Here is a 21,443-nt window from a genome sequence, read left to right on the forward strand (position 1 = left end):
CCGCCCATGCCCGGCCTCCTTGCAGGCCTGGCTGATAGGCCCAAGCGCTTCGGCCCAACCTCCCGTCCCCGCCTCCCCGCTCCAGCGCAGCCATGGCGGCTACGGTTTTCGTGCTAGCGATAGAGTGGCGGCGCCAGGCCCTGCGGGGATTGCAGTGCCAGTGAGTGCAGCTGGGCTCGGAGCGGGAGGACGGGGCGCTGCGGGAAAGGCTGGGGTAGGTGGATGGGTGGGTGGGGTAGGTGGGCTTGGAAGCCCCTCAGCCCTCTCTCAGGGGCTTGTCGCGTGTGGGGGAAACCTGCGGAGCATCCCCCTTGCACCGAGGCTCGGCGCCGGTGTTCGGTGCCAAGGCATTCAAGCCCCGTAGCGTGGCGAACGATTTGAAAGCGAGGGTCTCTCTGAGGATGTGCAAAGTGCACCTTTCCCGCAGCCCACCCTGCATGTCGTGGGTCGGGGCGTCGATCTGAACGCCCCGACCCACAGAGGGTCTTGAGCCCCAGCGCCTCTCATTTCGCCTTAGTGCTCGTGTTATTTTTTATTTATTTATTACATTTTTATACCGCCCAATAGCCGAAGCTCTCGGGGCGGTGTTGAATAAGTTAGGGTGACCCTGTGAAAAGGAGGACAGGGCTCCTGTATCTTTAACAGTTGCATAGAAAAAGGAATTTCAGCAGGTGTCATTTTTATGTATGGAGAATCTGGTGAAATTCCCTCTTCATCGCCACAGTTAAAGCTGCAGGAGCTATACTAGAGTGACCAGATACAAAAGAGGGCAGGGCACCTGCAGCTTTAACTGGTGTGATGAAGAGGAAATTTCACCAGGTTCTCCATATATACAAATGACACCTGCTAAAATTCCCTTTTCTATGCAACTGTTAAAGATACAGGAGCCCTGTCCTCCTTTTCATAGGGTCACCCTAAATAAGTAGCTTTCTCAGCTGTTGCAGCTGCCTCTTGAAATAATTGTGCGTGTGTCAGGTCCAGCATGACCAGCTAGCAGTGTAGAGGTTGCTTGAAACTCTAGCAGCAGCTTTATGAGTGGTGGGCCATTTGCCTGCAGAGAATCGCCCCCCTGCCATATGGTACAATTTCTCCCACCCTGCCACAGAGGCGGACTTGCATGGTGGACTGTGTCACAGGAATTATTTGCTGGATGGAGCAGGTGACAAACGGGAGCAGGGCAGGCAAGCCATGTAATGTTTGTGAGAAGGAACCACACATTGGAGTGGCACCACAGGCAGCACGACACTGTAGTAATATATGAACTCCAAGCAACTATGTATGTTTAGATTGAAACAAGTCCTACAATTTTTAGCATTTCCCAACCAGCCATGCATAGGATTGCACCCCAGTTGAAGCAGAAGAGAGCAGTAGAACAAAGGCTGAGCAGTTGCCCCTCATTGTAGAAAAGTGCCCCCCAGTCCAAGTGTCTTAAAAAAATGTTTTAAAAATCCTGATATTTTCATAATCCCTGCTTGTCTTATACAGAAATTGTTCTGCTTTATTCAGCGTTGATCTCAATGCTGAAAGCCTGTTTACTTTTAAAATTTATGTAGCCTTTCCACCACTCAAGGGCCCTCAGGGCAGATTTCGTAAAAGCAGGTCAACAATTTAAAGAATTGTTAAGCCCTAAAACATCAGAGAGAAATGCTGGGTTGAATCCAGACTTACGTCATCATCCTTCGGGAAGACCTACTGAAATAAATGAGCCTCAGTCTCTGGATCCAACCCATTAAAAAGAAGCCCTACTACTGGGTGTCACCACAAGTTCATCTAGTTCAGCGGCTGACTTGGTAGAGGGCATAAAGTCAGTAACCCTTTCTCGCTGATGCTGTTCTAGCAACTGGTAATTTGCGGTGTGCTATTTCTGAACATGGTGGTTCCATATAGCTGTCATTGCTAATTGCCATTGATCCCTCATCCTTTTTTAATTTTGTAGAATTATAGAGTCAGAAGGGACCTTAGAGGCCTTCTAGATGCATTTACAGCACCCCTGAAATTTGGCAATCTGGCTTCTGCATAAATACCACCAGTGAAAGAGAGTCCGCCCTCTCTCAAGGCAGCCTGCTGTTCTATACTCAAAACTGTTCACACCATTAGGATGTTTCTCACAATGTTAAGTGGAAATCTGCTTCCCTGCAATTTCCACGCACTGGTTCTACTCCTTTCCTCTGGAGCAACAGAAAACAAATTTGCTCCATCTGACTTTATTGTCCTTCAGACAAGACCACTATCATGTCTCCCCTTAAAAGACTTATATTATCACATTGGAAGGACAAATTCACACCTCCCATAATGCAATGGATCGAGGACCTAATAACGTTATCAACTTTTGAATGAGTGTTATATAGACGCAACTTGCAAGTGGATAAATATACAGATATTTGGTCTGCTTTTCTTGAAACCTTTGTGTAACTCCCCTTTTTTAAAACAGTTCATACAATGGAAATGATGATAATTCTATATACACAATGTATGGGGGTTTTCCCTCCCGTTTTCACAATGTATTTTCTGTTTTGTTTGTTGATATTCACAATAAAAAGAGCTTAATTTTTTTTAAAAAAAATGTCTCCCCTTAAGCTTCTTTCAACAATTCCTCATAGGAATTTGTCTAATAATCTTTTAAAGCCTCATAGTGGCCAGTGCTACATCCTGTGGCAGTGAATTTCATAAATTAATTATGCATTTTGTAAAGAAAGAAGTACTTTCTTTGGTAAGTTCTACATCTACTGCCAGTCAATTATATATTATTATATTATATGAGAGACAGTGAAAGAGAGAGATGCCTCTCTATCCACTTTCTCTGCTGCAGGAGAAGTTTTATAAACTCTTATCATATACCAAGCCCTCTTTGGGGCTTTTTAGTTTTAAAAAAGACAAAGTGTTAACCTTCCTCCAAGGGAAGATGCACCAGTCCCTTTGAGGGACAGTGTGGCAGCCTCAAATTTCTACTTTGGTTCTATACTATGCTGTTTCCCTCCCCCCCCCCCCCCCAACAGGAAATGGATACAGGCATCACGAACGAGAAAATATGCTTCTGCAACAGGTAAATTGGATTATTTTCTTCACAGAAAGCTTATTTTAAACATCTTGAATGTTAACAGTTTATAACAATAGCTATAAAAATAAATTTAAAGGGAGCAATACTATTCCTGTTTAGACAGAAAAAGTCATATAGGTCCCAGCATTCCTCAGCCAAGACTATTTTTTCTGTCTAAACAGTCATAGGATTACAACCTTAAGGGGAAATTGTGTTCCTTTACTGAGGCTTTGCTTCCTGCTTCTCTTGCGCAATCGTAATGGGGCTACATTATATGGCTGGAGAGGGGCGACCATGTGGTCTGTAATGGAAAACATACCCTGAATGGGACAGCGTTCTCTAGTGGGTGATTTGTAGCACAGCTTCTCCTGTATACAGTAGGATATCCCAAGATATTTCAGCAGAATCAGAATAGCACTGGGGCGTGGGGGTTATATAAAAAAGGGGTTACCGGGGAAAGGTGCGGGAGACATGCAGGACGTTACAGGTGTCGTCAAAAGGACTCGTGGACTTCCTTTAGTGGCCAGTCATGAGTGTGCCTTATTTTGCTCGTGTGAAGAAGCCCTGAGTTTTTACTATAAGAAATTGGCTTATTGCCTATAATGAAGGCAACTTTTCCAATATGTAACAGTTTTGCAGGATTGGGGAACAAGATATAATTTCTCTTTTGAATGTGTATAATGTTTTTCTGCCCTTAGAAGTGGAAAAGGGGACATCTTGGAAGTTTCTAGGTGTTTGGGCTAGCCTAAGCACCTGGATTTTTTTTAGCTCCGCCATGAAATATTTGTATATTCTACTTTCCCCTCCCTTTCCAGAAGTCAATGTGAGTTGGAACGGGTTGGAAGTGAAACACAATTCCAGCATAACGGGGATGAAATCTCTTCTGAACATCCTTCGCCAACTCTGCCACTTTGTGAGTGGGGAATGCTGGTCCTGCAGAATCTAGTACTGGCGACAGGAATGTTGAACAAGAATTGGATATGGTGTGACCCTCCAGGTGCAACTCCCATCAGCCTTAAGTGGCATAGCCAATGATGATGGATAATGGGAGTTGATGTCCACCAACTTCTCGAAGGCCACACCTCCCTCAACCCTGCTCTAAATGAAGTGACTTCATTTGTTAGGTGGAGGAAGACACGTGAAAAAATAATCTATTAAAGTTAGGCTAAAGCATTGTGATCTACAACTTATTTGCAGTAAAAATAATGGCTTAATTCTTTTGAAATGTATTTTCTCTCTGTTTTGTTTTGAAAACCAGGACCAAGGAATATCGAGAAGGTCCTCGTGGCAAATCGAGGTGAAATAGCATGCAGGGTTATGCGGACTGCCAAGAAGATGGGGGTGAAGTCTGTGGCAGTTTTCAGTGATGCTGACAGGAAGTCAATGCATGTAGCAATGGTAAAACATGATGGTTAAAACGTTTAAGGGCCAGTCTTGAAAGCAATTGTGAAGTGGGATAATTTTGAATGTATGTTGCTACTGGTCCATTTATTTATCTATTTATTTATTTATTACATTTTTATACCACCCAATAGCCGAAGCTCTCTGGGTGGTTCACAAAAATTAAAACCACGAAGAGCATAATAAAACAACCAACAATTTAAAATCTGGCTTGGTGTTGTCTGCTCTGGCAGCTCTCTGGGGGTCTTGGGGTGGGTGGGGGCTTTCTCAGCTCTGTTCCTTGTGAACCTTTCACTGGAGATGCTAGGTGTTTAGCCTGGGGCCTTCTGCATGCTAAGCATGTGCTCTGTCACTGAGCCGTGGCTTCACAGGAAAGCTTTCAGGTGTAGGCTTCTGATTTGTAAATGAAAGTGACATTTTGATATATAATGAAAGGGACAACTGAACTTGCAGAAATAGAAGAGGCTTGTAGTAATTCATGCAACAGATTTCCACACCTAGAAACCTACATTTCTGTCTTGCTCAGATTGTGTCTAGTCTTATTTCACTTCTCTACATATGTTGGAAAATAAATATGCATTTATTGTTAATCATATTAATGGCTGTTTAAGTCTCTCTCTCTCTCTCTTTTGGCCAAGCAGTCAAACTTTATGTACAGCTTCAGCTTTGTGAACACTTAACTAATGTTTAAGTTCCATTAAACTCATTGACCCTGTTCAGATGACATGCTGAGCCTTGGCTATTAAGCATTTTGAGCTAAACATTATGGCTTAGCATGTCGTGTAAACCATGACATAGAGTGTGATGTGAAGCATTTATAATCATGGTGGCTATATAACCACAATTTAAACATGCTCACTAACCATTTTTTGCAAAGGTGTTAGCGGCCTGAACCAAGGCTTAGTGTGTTGTCGGAACAGGCCCAAAGGAGCTTATTTCTAATGGAATGTACTCCAATAATAAATATTGCATCAGATCTACTTATTTCATTACAGGCAGATGAAGCGCATTTCATTGGCCCGGCACCATCTCAGCAAAGCTACTTGTCCATGGAAAAGATAATGCAGGTGGCCAAAACATCAGCAGCACAGGTACATACTACAATTACCATGGCATTTCTGTGTGCGTGTGTGTGTATAAATGGGTCATAGTATTGCTGATGAACCCTACATACCATTTCAGCTACTAGAAAAAATAGCATTTTCCTTTACATTTGAGAATTCCAGATGTCCTCTTGGATCCCCCACATGGCATCAGGGATTACCTTCCTGTTTGTTCATATCTTTCTTCACAAGTAAACTCTATGGGAAAAGTCTCCTTCTGTATGTTCCTCCCCATATGCCAGAGGTGCAGAATCTCAGGCCTAGGGGTCAAATCCAGTTCTGCCGGGGTTACAATATGGCACTCTAGGGTTCCACAGAGGGCCACACCCCATTTCTCCCAACCAGCAAACAATTGGTGGTTTTGCGGCTTTTGTGTTGTGTCCCCTGTCCTCAATTCTAAAACGTTGAGATGCCTCTCCTAAGGCTTAGTTGATGATAGGAAGAGTTTTAACTGGCATTTTCAGCCCTGCCCACTTTTACCTTTGGCTCCGCCCCTTTTGCTTGCAACCTTTTCAGTCACTGTAATGCCGCTACAAAGAGCTTCCCCAAAATGGAATTTGGGCCTTGGGCTGGAAGCGGTTAACACCCCTTCTGTACACTTAGGTCAGCAAGAGAGGCTCTGCTTCATCTCTTGATTCTTTGCTGAGATTAGGCTGGAGAAGATGTGGGCACAGTTTTCTTCGTGTTGGCACCCGTATTGTGGAACTTGCTTCCACACAAGATCCACCTGGCTCCCTCCTTCCTGTCTTTCTACTGGAAGCCAACTCCATCTTAATTTTTAAGAGCTTTTCCACTTAGCTAGAGTATTGTATTTTCTTTCGACTCTGAAATGCTGGTTGTTATTTTTTCTGTTTTAAGTTCTGGTGGTATTTTAGCTTTAGTTTTAAGCTTTTAAGGTTGTATGTCTTCGGGGTTTTTTTAAAAAAAAATGTGCTTCTGTGCTTATTGATTTTAGTGCTGTGTGTTTGTTTGATGTGTGCTGTTTTGAATGCCAGTTTGATAGAGAACGTTGCAAATTGGAGAGCAATCCTTTGGCCCCTAGACAGCATTTAAAGATTGCTTTGTATTCTGGTTACCTGTCTTGTAGCCAGGAAATAGTGCTCCCCTCCCTCCCTCTTGTAGTTGATGCAGAGAGAACTGCACCACTTACCTTTCTGTACTCGGTAAATAGAGCACGGAAATGCGAAAAGGGGGGCATTCCCGGGGGCAGGGAGGGGAGGGGACCGGCCGGCTGTCTTATGCTGAATCCTATGGCCGCCCCAGCCTCTTTCTTTCCTCCTCCGAAGTGCTGCTGGTAGAAGGGTGAAATCGCCCATCTAGCAGAAATCTTGGGAGATAGAGCACAGAGGTTACGATTGCCTCTGAATTTGGAGACTCCCGACTAACGACATAGGATTCTGCCCTAAAGCGGTTAGGTACATGGTACATAGGAAGCTACTTTATACCACATAGGGCTGTTTCTTCATCTAAGTCAGCATTGTCTATTCTGACTGGCAGTGTCTTTCCAAGCTGAGGACTTTTCTATCTACTGCCACGTGATCCTTTAACTGGAGATGCCAGGGATTGAACCTCAGACCTTCTACATGCAGAGCACATGCTCTGCCATTGATCTAGGGTCCCTTTCCATAAAGTTAGGTTGTAGAAGATTGTGCTGTCACTGCACTGCTAATGCTCCTGCTTTGTCTACACTGGGGCAAGTTTGGATAAATTCATCCAACTTCTTGTTTACACCTGCATGATGACTCAATGTGTGCTTACTGGCAAATGAAAACACATATATTAGATATAGGAGTATGGAGAATCATATGCCATAGACACTTAACAAAATCATGTTTCCCATATCTAAGCCCAGCACTTGAACAACTGTTCAAGCCTGGCTGTCTTCAGTAGTTTCAAAAAACCCAGGGCAGGCTGTGAAATAATAAACAAAATGTTCTTTTGGTGAGCTCCACCCAACAAAGAGAAGGTTGCTGCATTTTGGGCGAGGCACAGCTTCCGATCAGACACTGTGAGGGCATGGCTGTGGAGGGCACTTTGAGGTCTGCAAGTCCTGTACAGTATCCCCTTGGCATTTCCTGTTTTAGGCTATCCATCCAGGCTATGGGTTCCTGTCAGAAAACACAGAGTTTGCAGAGCTCTGCAACCAAGAAGGAATCATTTTCATAGGCCCTCCTTCGTCTGCTATCAGAGATATGGGCATTAAGAGGTACTCAGTTTTGCTTTATGGTTAAATTTATTGAGTTGTTTGCTTGAGACAATTAAGATGCTTTTATTTTTTGAACCAGGGCTTCCCCACCTCACTTTTTATATAAACACACACACACACACACACACACACACACACACACACACACAGAGTGTTAAGCCTACAGTCCTTCCATAGGTCTGATAATAATATGAATATGAGAACAAGACCTCAAAATGTATGGTAAACCCCAGCATAGGTGGGCAACCTGTGTCCGGAGGGACGTATGCAACCTTTGGCCTAATTTAATGTGAGCGGGAGAAGCCTCTGGAAACTGTCGGTTCAGCCCCCTGGCAAGGAAGGAGAAGAGAGTGGGGGAAGTTAACCAACGGTGGGGGGAGTAGTCAACTCAATTGGTTATTTTGCGGATACTCCACACGCAACATTTTCTACACAACTGTGGTTGGTTGGGGCTGGCGTTGAGTGGACTAATGGTCAACCTGGCATTTGACTGACAGCCCCGCCCCTCTCCCCGCCCTCTCGGTGTTATCCCAGCAGCCTCTGTGAGTTGTGCCAGCTGTAGCAGAGCAGCCGGCTTGGTTTTGGTCGCTCTTGCCTGGGAACTCTGTAGCCAGGCAAAATAGTCAAGTCAGCAGGTCGAAAAACTCCACTGAGCCCAACAGATGACACACTAACTACCCGTTGTGTGACTAGTCAACTCTGCAGCCGGTTGTGTTTCTCCGGTGTTTTTTTCTTTTGAGGAAAAAGTCAACTGTGGGGTGTTTTTTGCCTGACAGGTGACACAATTACCAACCGTTGATCATTCCACTGACAGTTGACTACTAAAACCACTGGTGGTTATTGTGTTGTCCAAACTGAGCCAGTGTATGAGTTGAAATCGATGACGCTATGTAAGGAGAGGTGGCAGCAGAGAGGCGGAGAGGGGGATGGGGTGGCACAGAGAGAGACCTATGCATTCGTGCAAGCTCCGCCCATATTTGGCTCAGGTTCGACCTACCACCAGCTCCAGTCCTGCCCTGTTGCCAGCAGGTGGCCCGTGACAGATGACCCATGAGTGAATACAGCCTTTAACTGGAAAAAAATGATTCTGAACCCTTTCTGTAGAGGAAGTCTGGAATCAGATTTGATAGGATAACAGAGTGATTTCCTTTTTCAAGCATAGAACATTATGCTTTTTGAATTTAATCTTTGTAGGGTCATTGGGGGGAATTGAAAGTGCAACGAATATGATTTTCCTACGTGCAAAAGCCTTTCATGTAGAAAAATGCACTAAAAGTATGTGTAGACAAACCTCATGTGCTGATCACATATGCATCTTATGTGCTGTGTATAGATATACTGGGAAGGTCTAGTTGGACAATTGTGGCTTCCCAGCATGCATGTATGGCATGCTGGTTTCTTTCCAAATAGGAAATTCAGAACAATTGAAGCAGCCCTAGACTGTGTGAGTGAAATGAAGTGCATTATTGCAGACCTTGAGACACATAATAAATAACTCTCGCTATCATGGCCACTAGCAGATCATATTCTTTTGCAGCACTTCCAAAGCCATAATGTCTGCAGCCGGAGTTCCTGTTGTGCAAGGTTACCATGGTGAAGATCAGTCTGACCGTTGCTTGGAAGAGCAAGCCCGAAGGATAGGGTATCCAGTCATGATCAAAGCAGTTCGTGGAGGTGGAGGAAAGGTAGGGACAAAGAAATGTTTGTTTTCTTTACAAACAGAACAATCCAAAGATTTGTGCTCCACCAAAGAAATACTTAGGATAAGATGTCTCAATCCCTGTGACAATGCAACATCTCAAATCAGGGTTGCACTATGGGCCTGTTGCACTGGGCCTGTTCAGACAACATGCTAAACCATGGTTACGCCACTAACCTTTTTGCAGCAAATGATTAGTGAGCCTGTTTAAACCATGATTATGTAGTCACCATGGTTAGGAATGGTTCACATGACACACCAAATCATGGTTCACATGACATGCTAAGCCATAATGTTTAGCTCAACGTGCTTAACCACTGTGTCTTGGCATGTCGTCTGAACAGGGTCATTATGTACTAATAGTAATCTCCATCTCTGAGTGTGGATTGTTATGTTGCCAAAGCAGCACCATCCATGCATCAGAGGGAGATACCAGGAGGCTTGTTGGAACCCAAGGTTTGCCTTCCTACAAAAGATCAAGAAAAAAAGAGGGGCAGGGGAGAAACTCCAAAAACAGCTCCGTGAAGACTGAGCATTCTCAGTGGACATGGAATGCTTATTTGGGAAGGTGGGAAAATGCAAACCCAGGAAAAAGGGATAATGGAATTGAGTATCTTGAAAGAGACCAGGAACACTTCATACCATAACATTTGTTGCAGGATCCCACTTGTCTTTCATTATTATTAAGTTGCCAGATGATATTCATTAGGATCAGGCTGCCAAGGATGAATGATCTAATTTCACACAACTTCAGCTTAGTGCATCTCCTGAGCATGGTGACAATGTCATGAAGGACGTAACGGCGGCAGCATAAGACTGCATTTGCCAATTTAGCCTCTCTACATAGACGTCACATTTGTGTCCTTGTTATGTACTCGGGAACACCTGAACAGGCTGCATACTTTCAGTGTGGCAGCCTCAGTAATCACTGATTTGAAATTAATAATTGCTTGAGTGACACATCCATATTCTAGAGCATTCTTCTTTTTCTAAGCAATTCGTTTTCTTATTTTTCTAATGTTGGTTTTGTCACACCTTCTAGGGTATGAGAATTGCTCTTTCAGAAAAAGAATTTCGAGAACAGTTAGAATCAGCCAGGAGAGAAGCTAAGAAATCTTTCAATGATGACGCCATGTTGATAGAGAAGTTTGTAGATAATCCAAGGTAACACAATCTTCCATCTATTTTTAAGTACTTTAGGTACTGCGCAGACACAAAGGGCAGTAAATAGAGGGGGAGTGTGAGAATCCTAGGGTAGGAGAATTAACAATAGAAATTGTTACTTGAGCCCTATTTGGGGGTACAGGCTACTGGGAAGAAAATCTGCAGAGTGTGGAATGAAAGAAATCTTTGGTTTGACTCATAAACAGAAAAAAAAACCCTGTATGCTTCCTGTTGGAAGACAGGACAGAGGTACTGTCAGCCAGGAGTTCTGGCTTTTGAAATGAGGGAAAAGATAGATAAATGGTTGCTGTGGCAGTGACCAGTCTTTAGCCAAGCTATCATATGTACCTTCTCCATACTGGTCTAAAATTGGATGCTTCCAGTGGTTCTGTACCTAGAACATACCCTGATAAGGGCTAAAGTCATCCGTTGCCTCAAGACAAAGGGAAGCTGTTTCTGGGCAGGAAAGAAAAGTGGTGCAATGAACTTTTCCTCCTAACCTGCTATCAACAGAACTGTCTTCTTAGTTATGAGGGAAGAACATCAGAAGAGCCCTGCTGGATCAGACCAAGGGTCCATCTAGTCCAGCACTCTGTTCACACAGTGGCCAACCAGCCATCGGCCAGGGATGAACCAGCAGGACATGGTGCAACAGCACCCTCCCACCCATGTTCCCCAGCAACTGGTGCACACAGGCTTACTGCCTCGAATACTGGAGGTAGCACACAACCATCAGGACTAGTAGCCACTGATAGGGAACGATTGTTGGATGAATGTGTCTTACTCCAAAAGTTGGCACGGGTGGACACAGTTGTAGCCTTCATAAACTTTGATGTATTCATTTTTATATTTGATGCAGGCATGTAGAAGTTCAGGTATTTGGAGACCAGCATGGCAACGCAGTCTATCTGTTTGAAAGAGACTGTAGTGTACAGAGAAGACATCAGAAAATTATTGAAGAAGCTCCGGCGGTAAGTGATTGTTTTCGAAAAGATGATTAAAAGGGCTGTGCCTTTTTGGTTTCCTATATTAGCATAAATTTGGTTTGGTTTTCTCATGTGGTGTTATTATGTTAATGACATCTTGGGATATTATTTTTGCAGAAAATAAGACCCCCAAAGCTACACAAAGCACCATAACATAGGATATCTTTTTACTGTAACGAATATGGAAATTGAGAGCCAGTGTGGTGTAGTGGCTAAGGTGTTGGACTGGGAGTCGGGAGATCCGGGTTCTAGTCCCCACTCGGCCATGGAAACCCACTGGGTGACTTTGGGCCAGTCACAGACTCTCAGCCCAACCTACCTCACAGGGTTGTTGTTGCAAGGATAAAATGGAGAGGAGGAGGATTATGTATGCCACCTTGGGTTCCTTGGAGGAAAAAAGGTGGGATATAATGTAATAAATAAATATACCAGCTAGTCCCATACCCTGTTTCCAGACAGTGTACGGCCCTTCCCCCGTTCTTCTGAAGCATCAAGGGAAACTACTTTTTCTAGAACGTTCTGTTAATTTATCAATGGTGTTCTCAGCCATCTAAGCTGTTCAGCAACTGTGGTCCCCCTTGAACTGAAATGTTTTTTGACTTTATGCTTGCATTAAACGGATTTAATATTTTCCTTTGCAGAGTTTTGGGACTGTCAGAGTCATTAGGTGACTTGTTCTCTATGAGGCTCATTTTATGCAGATGATTGTAAAGGGAAATGTAGCCTGAAGAACTGAATTCAAATATAAGAATTCAAATATATATCGGTTTTCTCAGGATAGATAATATCTGCATACAGTAGTACATAATACTGTATCATATAAATGTAACATTATTTCTATTGTTCGTAGCCAGGAATTAAGCCTGAAGTGAGAAGAAAACTCGGAGAGGCAGCTGTTAAGGCAGCTAAAGCTGTGAACTATGTTGGAGCAGGTACAGCAAACTTCCTTTTAGTGCTATATTCAAGTTCACACTGAAAGATATTTGTTTATAGAAAGTCCGCTTTAAGTTGTGCTGTAGAGTTTACAAGGCAGAGAATCTCCCAAATACATAGTAGGTAAAAATAATCCTTACAGAAATCTATGCCACCAAAAACCAAAGTTAAGGACAATATATACATAAACTGCAGGATTCTTTAATACAAAATTGAACACTAACACATATAATAATACAAATAAGGAAAGACCATAGCCAAAAGTATCTAAAAACTATATAAAAAATTGATCCTACAGATCTCGACATATAGTCTTCATTAGTGGTCTAAAAAGAAAAAAGAAATCTACAGTCAGGCAAAATTAAAACACACACACACACCAAAATATGATTTAAAAAGGCCTTGACTCTTGTATATAAAACTTGTATATGGCTCTTGTATTGTATATAAAACCAGCTCTTGTATTATCCTGGCTGGTGTTAAATTTTGTATTCCAAAAGCTTTGTGGATTACTTAGCAAGCCTCATCATTTGCCTCCCATCGAAAGCAGGAGTGTTCTGAGAAACACGACAGAAACCCTGTCTGTTTTAACCATCCCTTGGGTCTCAGCCAGTCTCTGCTGCCTATCATGCCTCTGATTCAGCTGGTGATGCTGCTGTTTTCCGCTCTAGCCAGCCCTTCATTGATTGGTCTAGGCAGCAGGGTGTCCAGAAGCCAACTCGCCCTTACCTGTCCCCTCATGACAGCAGCTTCTTCTCCTTGTTGTCTCCTACTGCATAGAACAGCCTTCCTCAACCTGGGGTGCTCCAGATGTGTTGGACTACAACTCCCAGAATGCCCCAGCCAGCTGGCTGGGGCATTCTGGGAGATGCACTCCAACACATCTGGAGCGCCCCAGGTTGAGGAAGGCTGGCATAGAAGGATGGGGGGCGGGGTGGGAAAGTGAGCCTATTTTGAGAAGGAGGAAGAATAGAGGCTGATGGGAGTATATAAAAATGCAATCACAAGCTCCAGATCCGTAGTAGAGCACCTGTTTTGCATGCAGAAGGTCCCAGGTTCAATCCGTGGCATCTCCAGGCTTAGCTGGGAAAGGCACCGGCACAGACCTTGAGAAGACTGTTGCCAGTTAGCATATTGACAATTTTGAGTCAAATGGACTGATGGTCTGACTTGATATAAAGCAGCTTCGTCTGTGTGTGTGTATGTGGAGGGAGAGGAGGGGCAGCTTCGTGGGGGCGGGGGAAGGAGGGGGGACAGAGAAGGAGGGAATAAGGTTGTGGTTGTGGTGGGGTGATTCACAGTGGGGAGGGTGGGGGAGATTTCCTTCTCCACACAAGCCAGCAAAATGTCTTGGGCCAGTCCTGTGACACACTGTAGAAATTCAGCATTTCAAAGCTTAATAAATCAGTTTCACAGTTTGATGCTTGAGAGTGAGTTTTGCCCAAGCCGAAAGAAAATAGGCAGCATGTGAAAGGAACTGATTCTAATTCTCTCCTTGTTTTCTTTTTCCTCTCAGTCTCTTCCCTCTTGGCTTCTCCTGTTGCCCTCGTAACTACTTGCGTCTTGTACTCTTCCTTTTCTAGGACGTTCTGCCTGTCCTGGGTCAGAACAGCTCAGCCAATCTCTGCCAGGAGCCCTTCTAGCCACATAGCTTCTCTGTCATGGGCTGGCCACTGAGCCAATTCCTTCATCAACACCATGAACATGACCAGTACAAAATCTCTTAGTGCACTACAACATAGATTGGGAACAGCTTATACAGTTTTCACATATTTGAATGGTTGGGAGGCTCCATTTGAAAGAGACTTGTTTCAACTGCATGAGGGGTGGTACTTGCCTGTGGTTTTTAGAATATTATTTCTATTTAAGATGCTTACAGTGGAGAGTGAATTCTATGGACAATGAAGATATGCTGGGATTGGAATTATTCTGGGACTTTGCCTAGGGAAAGCATCCCCACCTCTGTGAAATATACTTCCCTTAAATATTTCAGGAACTGTGGAATTTATAATGGATAGTGAACATAATTTCTATTTCATGGAGATGAACACCAGGCTGCAAGTGGAGCACCCAGTTACAGAGATGATCACAGGGACTGATTTGGTGGAGTGGCAACTTAAGGTAAGAACTTATAAATGACAGGGCAGGTACTAGTAGCACTCTTTACTGCATAGGCGATAAGGTTTCTCCTTGCATCTGGGGCAGTGAATTCTCACTCTGTCTGGACTGACTCTGATTTAGGCAATGAATGAGGGAGTGGAATGGGCTTCTTCCATGTTATTGTGCAGAATGAGTGTGCATGATGTGTACACACACACACACACACACACACTTCGTGTTTGCTACAGCCTGACTTAGGGATCAATTCAAGGTGCTGGTTTTGACCTATAAAGCCTTACATGGCTTAGGACCACAATCCCTGATGGAACGCCTCTCCCAACATGAACCTACCCTCTCACTGCGCTCTACATCTAAGGTCCTCCTCTGAGTGCCTGCTCCGAGGGAAGCTCGGAGGATGGCAACAAGGGAGAGGGCCTTTTTAGTGGTGGCCCCCCAAGTATGGTATGATCTCCCCGACAAGGCTTGCCTGGAGCCAACATTGTTATCTTTTCGGCACCAGGTTAAGACCTTTCTCTTCTCCCAGGCATTTAACAGCATTTAACAACATGAGCTGAGTTTGTTTGTTTTTAACGGACCCCAGAATAGCTGTTTTTATAAGGATACTGTTGTTTTTATGCCTTTTCTGTTTTTAAACTTTGTATATTTGTTTTCATGTTTACTGTTTTTAACTTTTGTAAACCGCCCAGAGAGCTTCAGCTATGGGGCGGTATATAAATGCAATAAATAAATAAATAAATAAACAATAATAATAATAATTAATAATAATAATAATAATTCTGTACTGCCTACAACTGACAAATTCAATTGAAGGCATTACAGAATTCCATCTATACCTCTGAAGAGGATCCAGTTTACAGTTGCAGGAACAAAAAAAATGAGATTGAGAGGTCTGGAGACTCCTAATTTAGAGAAATTATCAACAAGAATCTATATGGGAGTAGGAATCCAATGTTGTATTTTATTTGGTGAGGACAAAATGTGTCTCTTCCAAGAACAGAAAACGTGTAGCTGAACCTACCATAATTCCTGAGATCACTGAGTAAATATTAGTTAGCCAGTATATCCGTTGAGGGATTTTCCCCTACTTAACTTTTGTCTGCAATTCCTTGATATCATCAGAGTTGGCAAATGCTATTCTTAATTCCAGAGAAAAAGCAGAACTGCTTTTCTTCACAGGTTGCTGCAGGAGAGAAGATCCCTTTGACTCAGGAAGAGATCTTGCTCAAGGGACATGCGTTCGAAGCTAGGATCTATGCTGAAGACCCAAACAATAATTTCATGCCAGGTGCTGGACCCTTGTTGCATTTGTCCACACCACCCTCTGATAGCTGTACCAGGATAGAAACTGGGGTAAGACAAGGTAAAACTGAAATCCCTCCGTGGGGGAGTGGTATCTGGGGCATTATTTTAGTCTTAAATGTACAGTTAAGTAGTTTCTACGTGGCTAGGATTTAAAGTGTATGGCTTTGAAAAGCACAAGGCCTGTTTTGCAAAGTTATTAAATCATTATTTGAAGTTGTTGGAAATTTGGGGATTTTACTGTATCGTGTGCATTGTATCACCTGCATATCAGTTGTTAGACCCCTTGAATCCCTCCCGTCTCATCTAAATATCAAGAATTTAAAAATGTAATAAGGACAATAAGCTTCACTCCATTTTTTTCTTATTTCCCTATTATTATTATTATTATTATTATTATTATTATTATTATTACTGTTATTCATTTAGGGGAGGGAGGGAGATATATTATTCTATATTATATTACAATGTTTATGATATGTTGAATATATGAACATCTTTTAAATAAAACATTATTTAAAAAAAGAAAAGAAAAGAAATCTATTGTGTTTGGAGTTTGGCAGAAGGGACATGTATGGCAAGGAATTAAAAGCCTAGAAGAGTTTTGAAGGATTGTTAAACAGCAACACCGAAACCTCCTCCAGAATTCTTCATAACATTTATTTGCATATATTTATTTTTATTAATGGTTTATCACTCTTCACTCATCAAAGTGGGTTCCAGCGCAGTGTATAAAAATAAAATAGCACATCAGCAGCTGATCAGGTGCAGTAGACAAATAGGATGGCATCTTCCACCAGGCCTTGCTTGTGAGCTTCCCAGGGGCATCTGGTTAACCAGAACACTGGGCTGAGGAGGACCTTTGGTCTTATCTAGCAGGGCAATTCTTGGCTCCATCTACAAATTAATCCACGTCATCTATAAAGAATTCCACAGCCTGAGAGCTTTAGCGCACCAGAGATTCATAAGGATCCTTAAGAGAAGACAGTCCTGGCATTCATTTTTCATTCTTTAATCATTGACAGATTGGACTGTCACAAATTTGCCCTTAGAAATGGTTCAGAAACTGCAATTGGTCCAAAGTGTGACAGTCAGACTATTGCTGGTGGCTGACGAGATCTTAATACTACAATCTTACTCCAGTGTCATTGGATTCATATTTGCTTGGTATTACCCTTTAAAGCCCTTAGATAGCCAGAGACCAGGTTATGCCTAACAATGAAGATCAAGTTTGAATGCCCTTGTTGCCATCCCAGCAATATGCACGGTTAGATGGGCAGGTGGAAGAGAAAGGGCCTTCTGAGTGGGGATGCCAAAGTTCTGGAATGCTCTCACTTAGGAGATCCAGTAGGATCCCTCATTTTTGGTGACTAGGCATCTTTTAAAGACTGTTCTTTTTGAACAGATCTTCAGTGTGTGATTTTCTGCTTTTAGGGTTTTATATCTGCTCTGTTGAATTTATGAGTTTTTTTCTTATCATATCTGCATGTGAAGTCTTGAAATCCTTTTAATTGTATTGTAATTGTTTGGATGGAGGTTTTTTGTACACTGTTTCATGTGGCGCAGAATGGTAAGTGGCAGTTACTGCAGCCGAAACTCTCCCCACGGCCTGAGTTCGATCCCAGTGGAAGCTGGTTCTCAGGCAGCCGGCTCAGGTCGACTCAGCCTTCCATCCTTCCAAGGTACCCAGCTAGCTGGGGGAAGATAACTGTGACTGGGGAAGGCAATGGCAAACCACCCCGCTACAAAAAGTCTGCCAAGAAAACGTCAGCGAAAGCAGGCGTCCCTCTAGGAGTCAGCAATGACTCAAGTGCTTGCACAAGAGGTTCTTTTCCTTTTTTTTTTTTAATGATGCTTTCAAATGCAATATATAAATAATAGTAAATAATGAAGTTGCTGTGTGTGGTGAAGTTGCCCTAGTGTGATCCATTGTGTGGCTCATAGTGGCTTCAGATTGATGCAGGTTCATAATTGTTCCCGTTTTCTGTTATATATGCCAAACCTGAAACTGTGATATGATCATGTTGAGATGTGGATAGCTTGCAAGCAAAGTTCTGCATAGTGGGTTTACTAGTTCACGCTTTCCATAGAGTAGACCAAGTTGTCATACCTGGAATAAAGTACAGAGTGGGGGTATAAACAGATTCCTTTTAAAGCTACTTGTTCTGGCAAATCACTTCTCCATATATTCCTGTTTCAGGGGATGAGGTTTCTATACATTACGACCCAATGATCGCTAAATTAGTTGTTTGGGCCGAGGATCGTCAAGCAGCATTAAGGAAATTAAGATACTGCCTTCAACAATATAATGTAAGTATAAAAACTCAGGAAGGATTTTAAAGTCTGAGTCTATCTGTTAGACTACACAATATTTTTGATAATGAACCTTGCACACACACTCCTTATGCCCCCGAGGGCACCTGGAGATTGTTGTAATTAATTACCATGGTGTCAGATTAGTGCTGAACACTTCTTTGGAATACCTATCCTTGTGAGATTTCCACAAATATACCAAGGCCTCAGCTAGACCTACAGGTCTAGCCCCTCTGTTTACACGTGGCACGCGACGACCTCAGAGGAACAGGACGTCACGCCCGCCATTTTGGTTTTTTTAAAAAAACAACAACAAGGAGCGCACGAGCGCTTGTGTGTTGAAAGGTAAGTTGTTTTTTTTTAAAAAAAGAATTAATTTTCCTGCTAACCCCACCCCACCCCCGATGGGCACAGAGTTCCTGAGGAGCTCTGCGCCCCGTGCGCGGTTCCTGGCTCCTCGCGAAGAACTGCGAGGAACCGGGACAAACCGTGATGGGGGACCACACTTTCCGCGGTCTCAGGATCATCCCGAGGTCACGGAAAAAACGTGACTAAAGGGTAGCGTGATATCCCGGGGAAAGAGATCATCCCTCCCTGCTCCCAGGATCCCCTGTGTGCGTCATGTGGGCACACAGGGACAATCCCCGGGATATCACTCCCTCTAGCTATGGCCTTAGTGTCATTTTTTCTGGCACACTACTGCGCTCACTGCTGCATGTGTACCTATTTGAACATGCAACTGAAGCTCTGTTATTGGCCGGTTATTTGTCTTCATCTAATATTTTTGCTCCCCTCTCTCAACAGATTGTAGGGCTAAGCACCAATGTGGATTTCTTATTGAACCTCTCGGGCCATCCAGAGTTTGAGGCTGGAAATGTCCACACCAATTTTATCCCTCAACACTATGAGGGGCTCTTCCCTCCCAAAGAGGCGACACCGAAAGCGTCCGTGTGTCAGGCAGCTCTAGGACTCCTACTGAAAGAGAAAATGATCACAGACACATTTAGAGTTCAGTCAGGAGGTACGGTTGAGTTACTTTTTCCCTCTTAAAGTATCTCGCTTCTTAAAGAGCGAAGAAGATATCTGATGCATTTTCTCTCTGTCCTATATTATATGTGGTTCACATTCATAAACAACCATTTTCCTGATCCAATGATTGTTTGCAGGCAGTGTGTTCTGATGCTTGCAGAGTTATTTGTCTAAAAGGGCTTCCCCATTCATTTCAATGGAAGGATCCAGTCTGGACATGCACACAAGAATATGCATGTTTCTTGAGAAGGCCGTGTGTGTTAGTGTGCAGAGTTCTACATAAAGTTCGTGTGTTTAGGGTGAATGTTGCTAGTAATAAAGCAGAAAATGGAGCATTAAGTGCATTTCCCTTTTTGTACATTTTTTTATGTTGTAGATAAGTTCTCTCCATTTGCATCCAGCAGTGGTCGAAGGATAAATATACCTTACGTTAGAAACCTGACTCTTCTTGACGGTGATAATAGTAAGTGAATTAACTGTGAATAAAGAGAACATGAGTGACAATTCTTATTCCACTCTGTGTAGATCCGAGATGGATCAAGAGACAGGCAATAGCTCAATTATTCAAAATGGCATTGACTTAGATCCAGAGTTACACATGCGTAATGGGACCAGCAGAAGCAGGCTTCCATCCCTTCCCTCCAGGCAATACTACACAGAGGGCCAGCAGACCCTGCTCAATGGGGTGATCTAGGGGATGGTCAGCTGAGGGGGAAGGGGAGGTCCTAGAATTTGGGTGGAGGCAGCATCTGTGAACAGAAGATCTACTTGTGAAAAGTGCCTTTGCCTGATTTTTTTTTTGGGGGGGGTGGTAGTTCCCTTTCCCTCTGAGCTGCCCCACACACCACAGCCCGCTGCATTGAGCAGGGTCCCCCCGATCATCTATTGCATTTTCAGGAGGCTGTGCGGACTGACATGGAGAGGAAGTGGTGGTGAAGTCTGCTTCTGCCACCCGACGTGTTACACATAATTCTCCAGCCAACCCATTATTAATGTGCATTAGAACAATATGTAAAGATGCCATGGAATGTAGCTTAATTGCAAGCATATCTTTTTTTTTTTATTTGAATCAAAGCTGCCCCATATTCCCTGTTTTTTTTTTTTTTTTAAACTTAATTTTTGTATCTGCTGCTCAACTTATGGATGCAGCTTTTGCATGCAGTATTGCGTCCAGTTCTGGGCTCCACAATTCAAGAAGGACGCAGACAAGCTGGAGTGTGTTCAGAGGAGGGCAGGATGATCAGGAGTCTGGAAACAAAGCCCTATGAAGAGAGACTGAAAGAACTGGGCATGTTTAGCCTGGAGAAGAGGAGATTGAGGGGAGACATGATAGCACTCTTCAAATGCTTAAAAGGTTGTCACACAGAGGAGGGCCAGGCTCTCTTCTCGATCCTCCCAGAGTGCAGGACATGGAATAACGGGCTCAAGTTAAAGGAAGCCAGACTCTAGCTGGATATCAGGAAAAACTTCCTGACTGTTAGAGCAGTACGACAATGGAATCAGTTACCTAGGGAGGTTGTGGGCTCTCCCACACTGGAGGCCTTCAAGAGGCAGCTGGACAACCATCTGTCAGGTATGCTTTAGGGTGGAGTCCTGCATTGAGCAGGGGGTTGGACTCGAAGGCCTTGTAGGCTCCTTCCAACTCTGCTATTCTGGACATCAGGAAAAACTTCCTGACTGTTAGAGCAGTACGACAATGGAACCAGTTACCTAGGGAGGTGGTGGGCTCTCCCACACTTGAGGCCTTCAAGAGGCAGCTGGACAACCTTCTGTCAGGGATGCTTTAGGGTGGAGTCCTGCATTGAGCAGGGGGTTGGACTCGATTCTATGATTCTATGATAAACTGCATGTAGGTGATGGGTAACTATGCCCTACGTGTAGAATTGAGGGCTTACATCCTACATTAGGTGGACAAGGCAGGGAAGAGGGGAAGAAATCAGGGATTGAGGGTGATGAGTGGATGGTGGAGGAGGAGAAGGTCTGATGGCAAAGGATGAGCAAATAAGGTGAGGAGGTTCAGGAAAGGCTTTGTTGTGCAGACATGTAGGAAGGAGACCCTTGAGTCTGGGATGGAGGAGGAGAGGAGGATGAAAAGTGCTTTAAAAGAGGGATTATGGCTCCCAGTGTGTACACTCCTCCCACTTTTGATAGA

At 43.6% G+C, this 21,443-nt stretch overlaps 2 protein-coding genes across 6 annotated transcripts in view; one reads left to right on the forward strand and one right to left on the reverse strand.

Annotated features, from left to right (window-relative positions):
* The window catches only part of ATP11B (ATPase phospholipid transporting 11B (putative)), a 508,285-nt gene that overhangs the window by 342,158 nt on the left and 144,684 nt on the right, over positions 1-21,443 (reverse strand). The gene's annotated exons all lie outside the window — the stretch shown is intronic.
* Positions 75-21,443, forward strand: part of MCCC1 (methylcrotonyl-CoA carboxylase subunit 1) — a 29,955-nt gene continuing 8,586 nt past the window's right edge. For 3 of the 4 annotated variants that reach the window (XM_063131910.1, XM_063131911.1, XM_063131909.1), the window contains exons 1-14: positions 81-160; positions 2,997-3,043; positions 4,296-4,435; positions 5,434-5,529; positions 7,626-7,747; positions 9,285-9,432; positions 10,489-10,610; positions 11,470-11,581; positions 12,447-12,528; positions 14,523-14,650; positions 15,827-16,010; positions 18,150-18,259; positions 19,067-19,283; positions 19,668-19,754. In XM_063131910.1, coding sequence (XP_062987980.1) covers positions 93-160; positions 2,997-3,043; positions 4,296-4,435; positions 5,434-5,529; positions 7,626-7,747; positions 9,285-9,432; positions 10,489-10,610; positions 11,470-11,581; positions 12,447-12,528; positions 14,523-14,650; positions 15,827-16,010; positions 18,150-18,259; positions 19,067-19,283; positions 19,668-19,754 — 1,663 coding nt within the window. In that variant the 5' untranslated portion in view covers positions 81-92. Of the gene's footprint in view, positions 161-2,996; positions 3,044-4,295; positions 4,436-5,433; positions 5,530-7,625; positions 7,748-9,284; positions 9,433-10,488; positions 10,611-11,469; positions 11,582-12,446; positions 12,529-14,522; positions 14,651-15,826; positions 16,011-18,149; positions 18,260-19,066; positions 19,284-19,667; positions 19,755-21,443 lie in introns of all 4 variants that reach the window. The other variant, XM_063131912.1, reaches the window with a different exon arrangement.

The sequence above is a fragment of the Elgaria multicarinata genome, chromosome 8 (genome assembly GCF_023053635.1).
Source record: "Elgaria multicarinata webbii isolate HBS135686 ecotype San Diego chromosome 8, rElgMul1.1.pri, whole genome shotgun sequence".
In the NCBI taxonomy this organism is placed as follows: domain Eukaryota; kingdom Metazoa; phylum Chordata; class Lepidosauria; order Squamata; family Anguidae; genus Elgaria; species Elgaria multicarinata.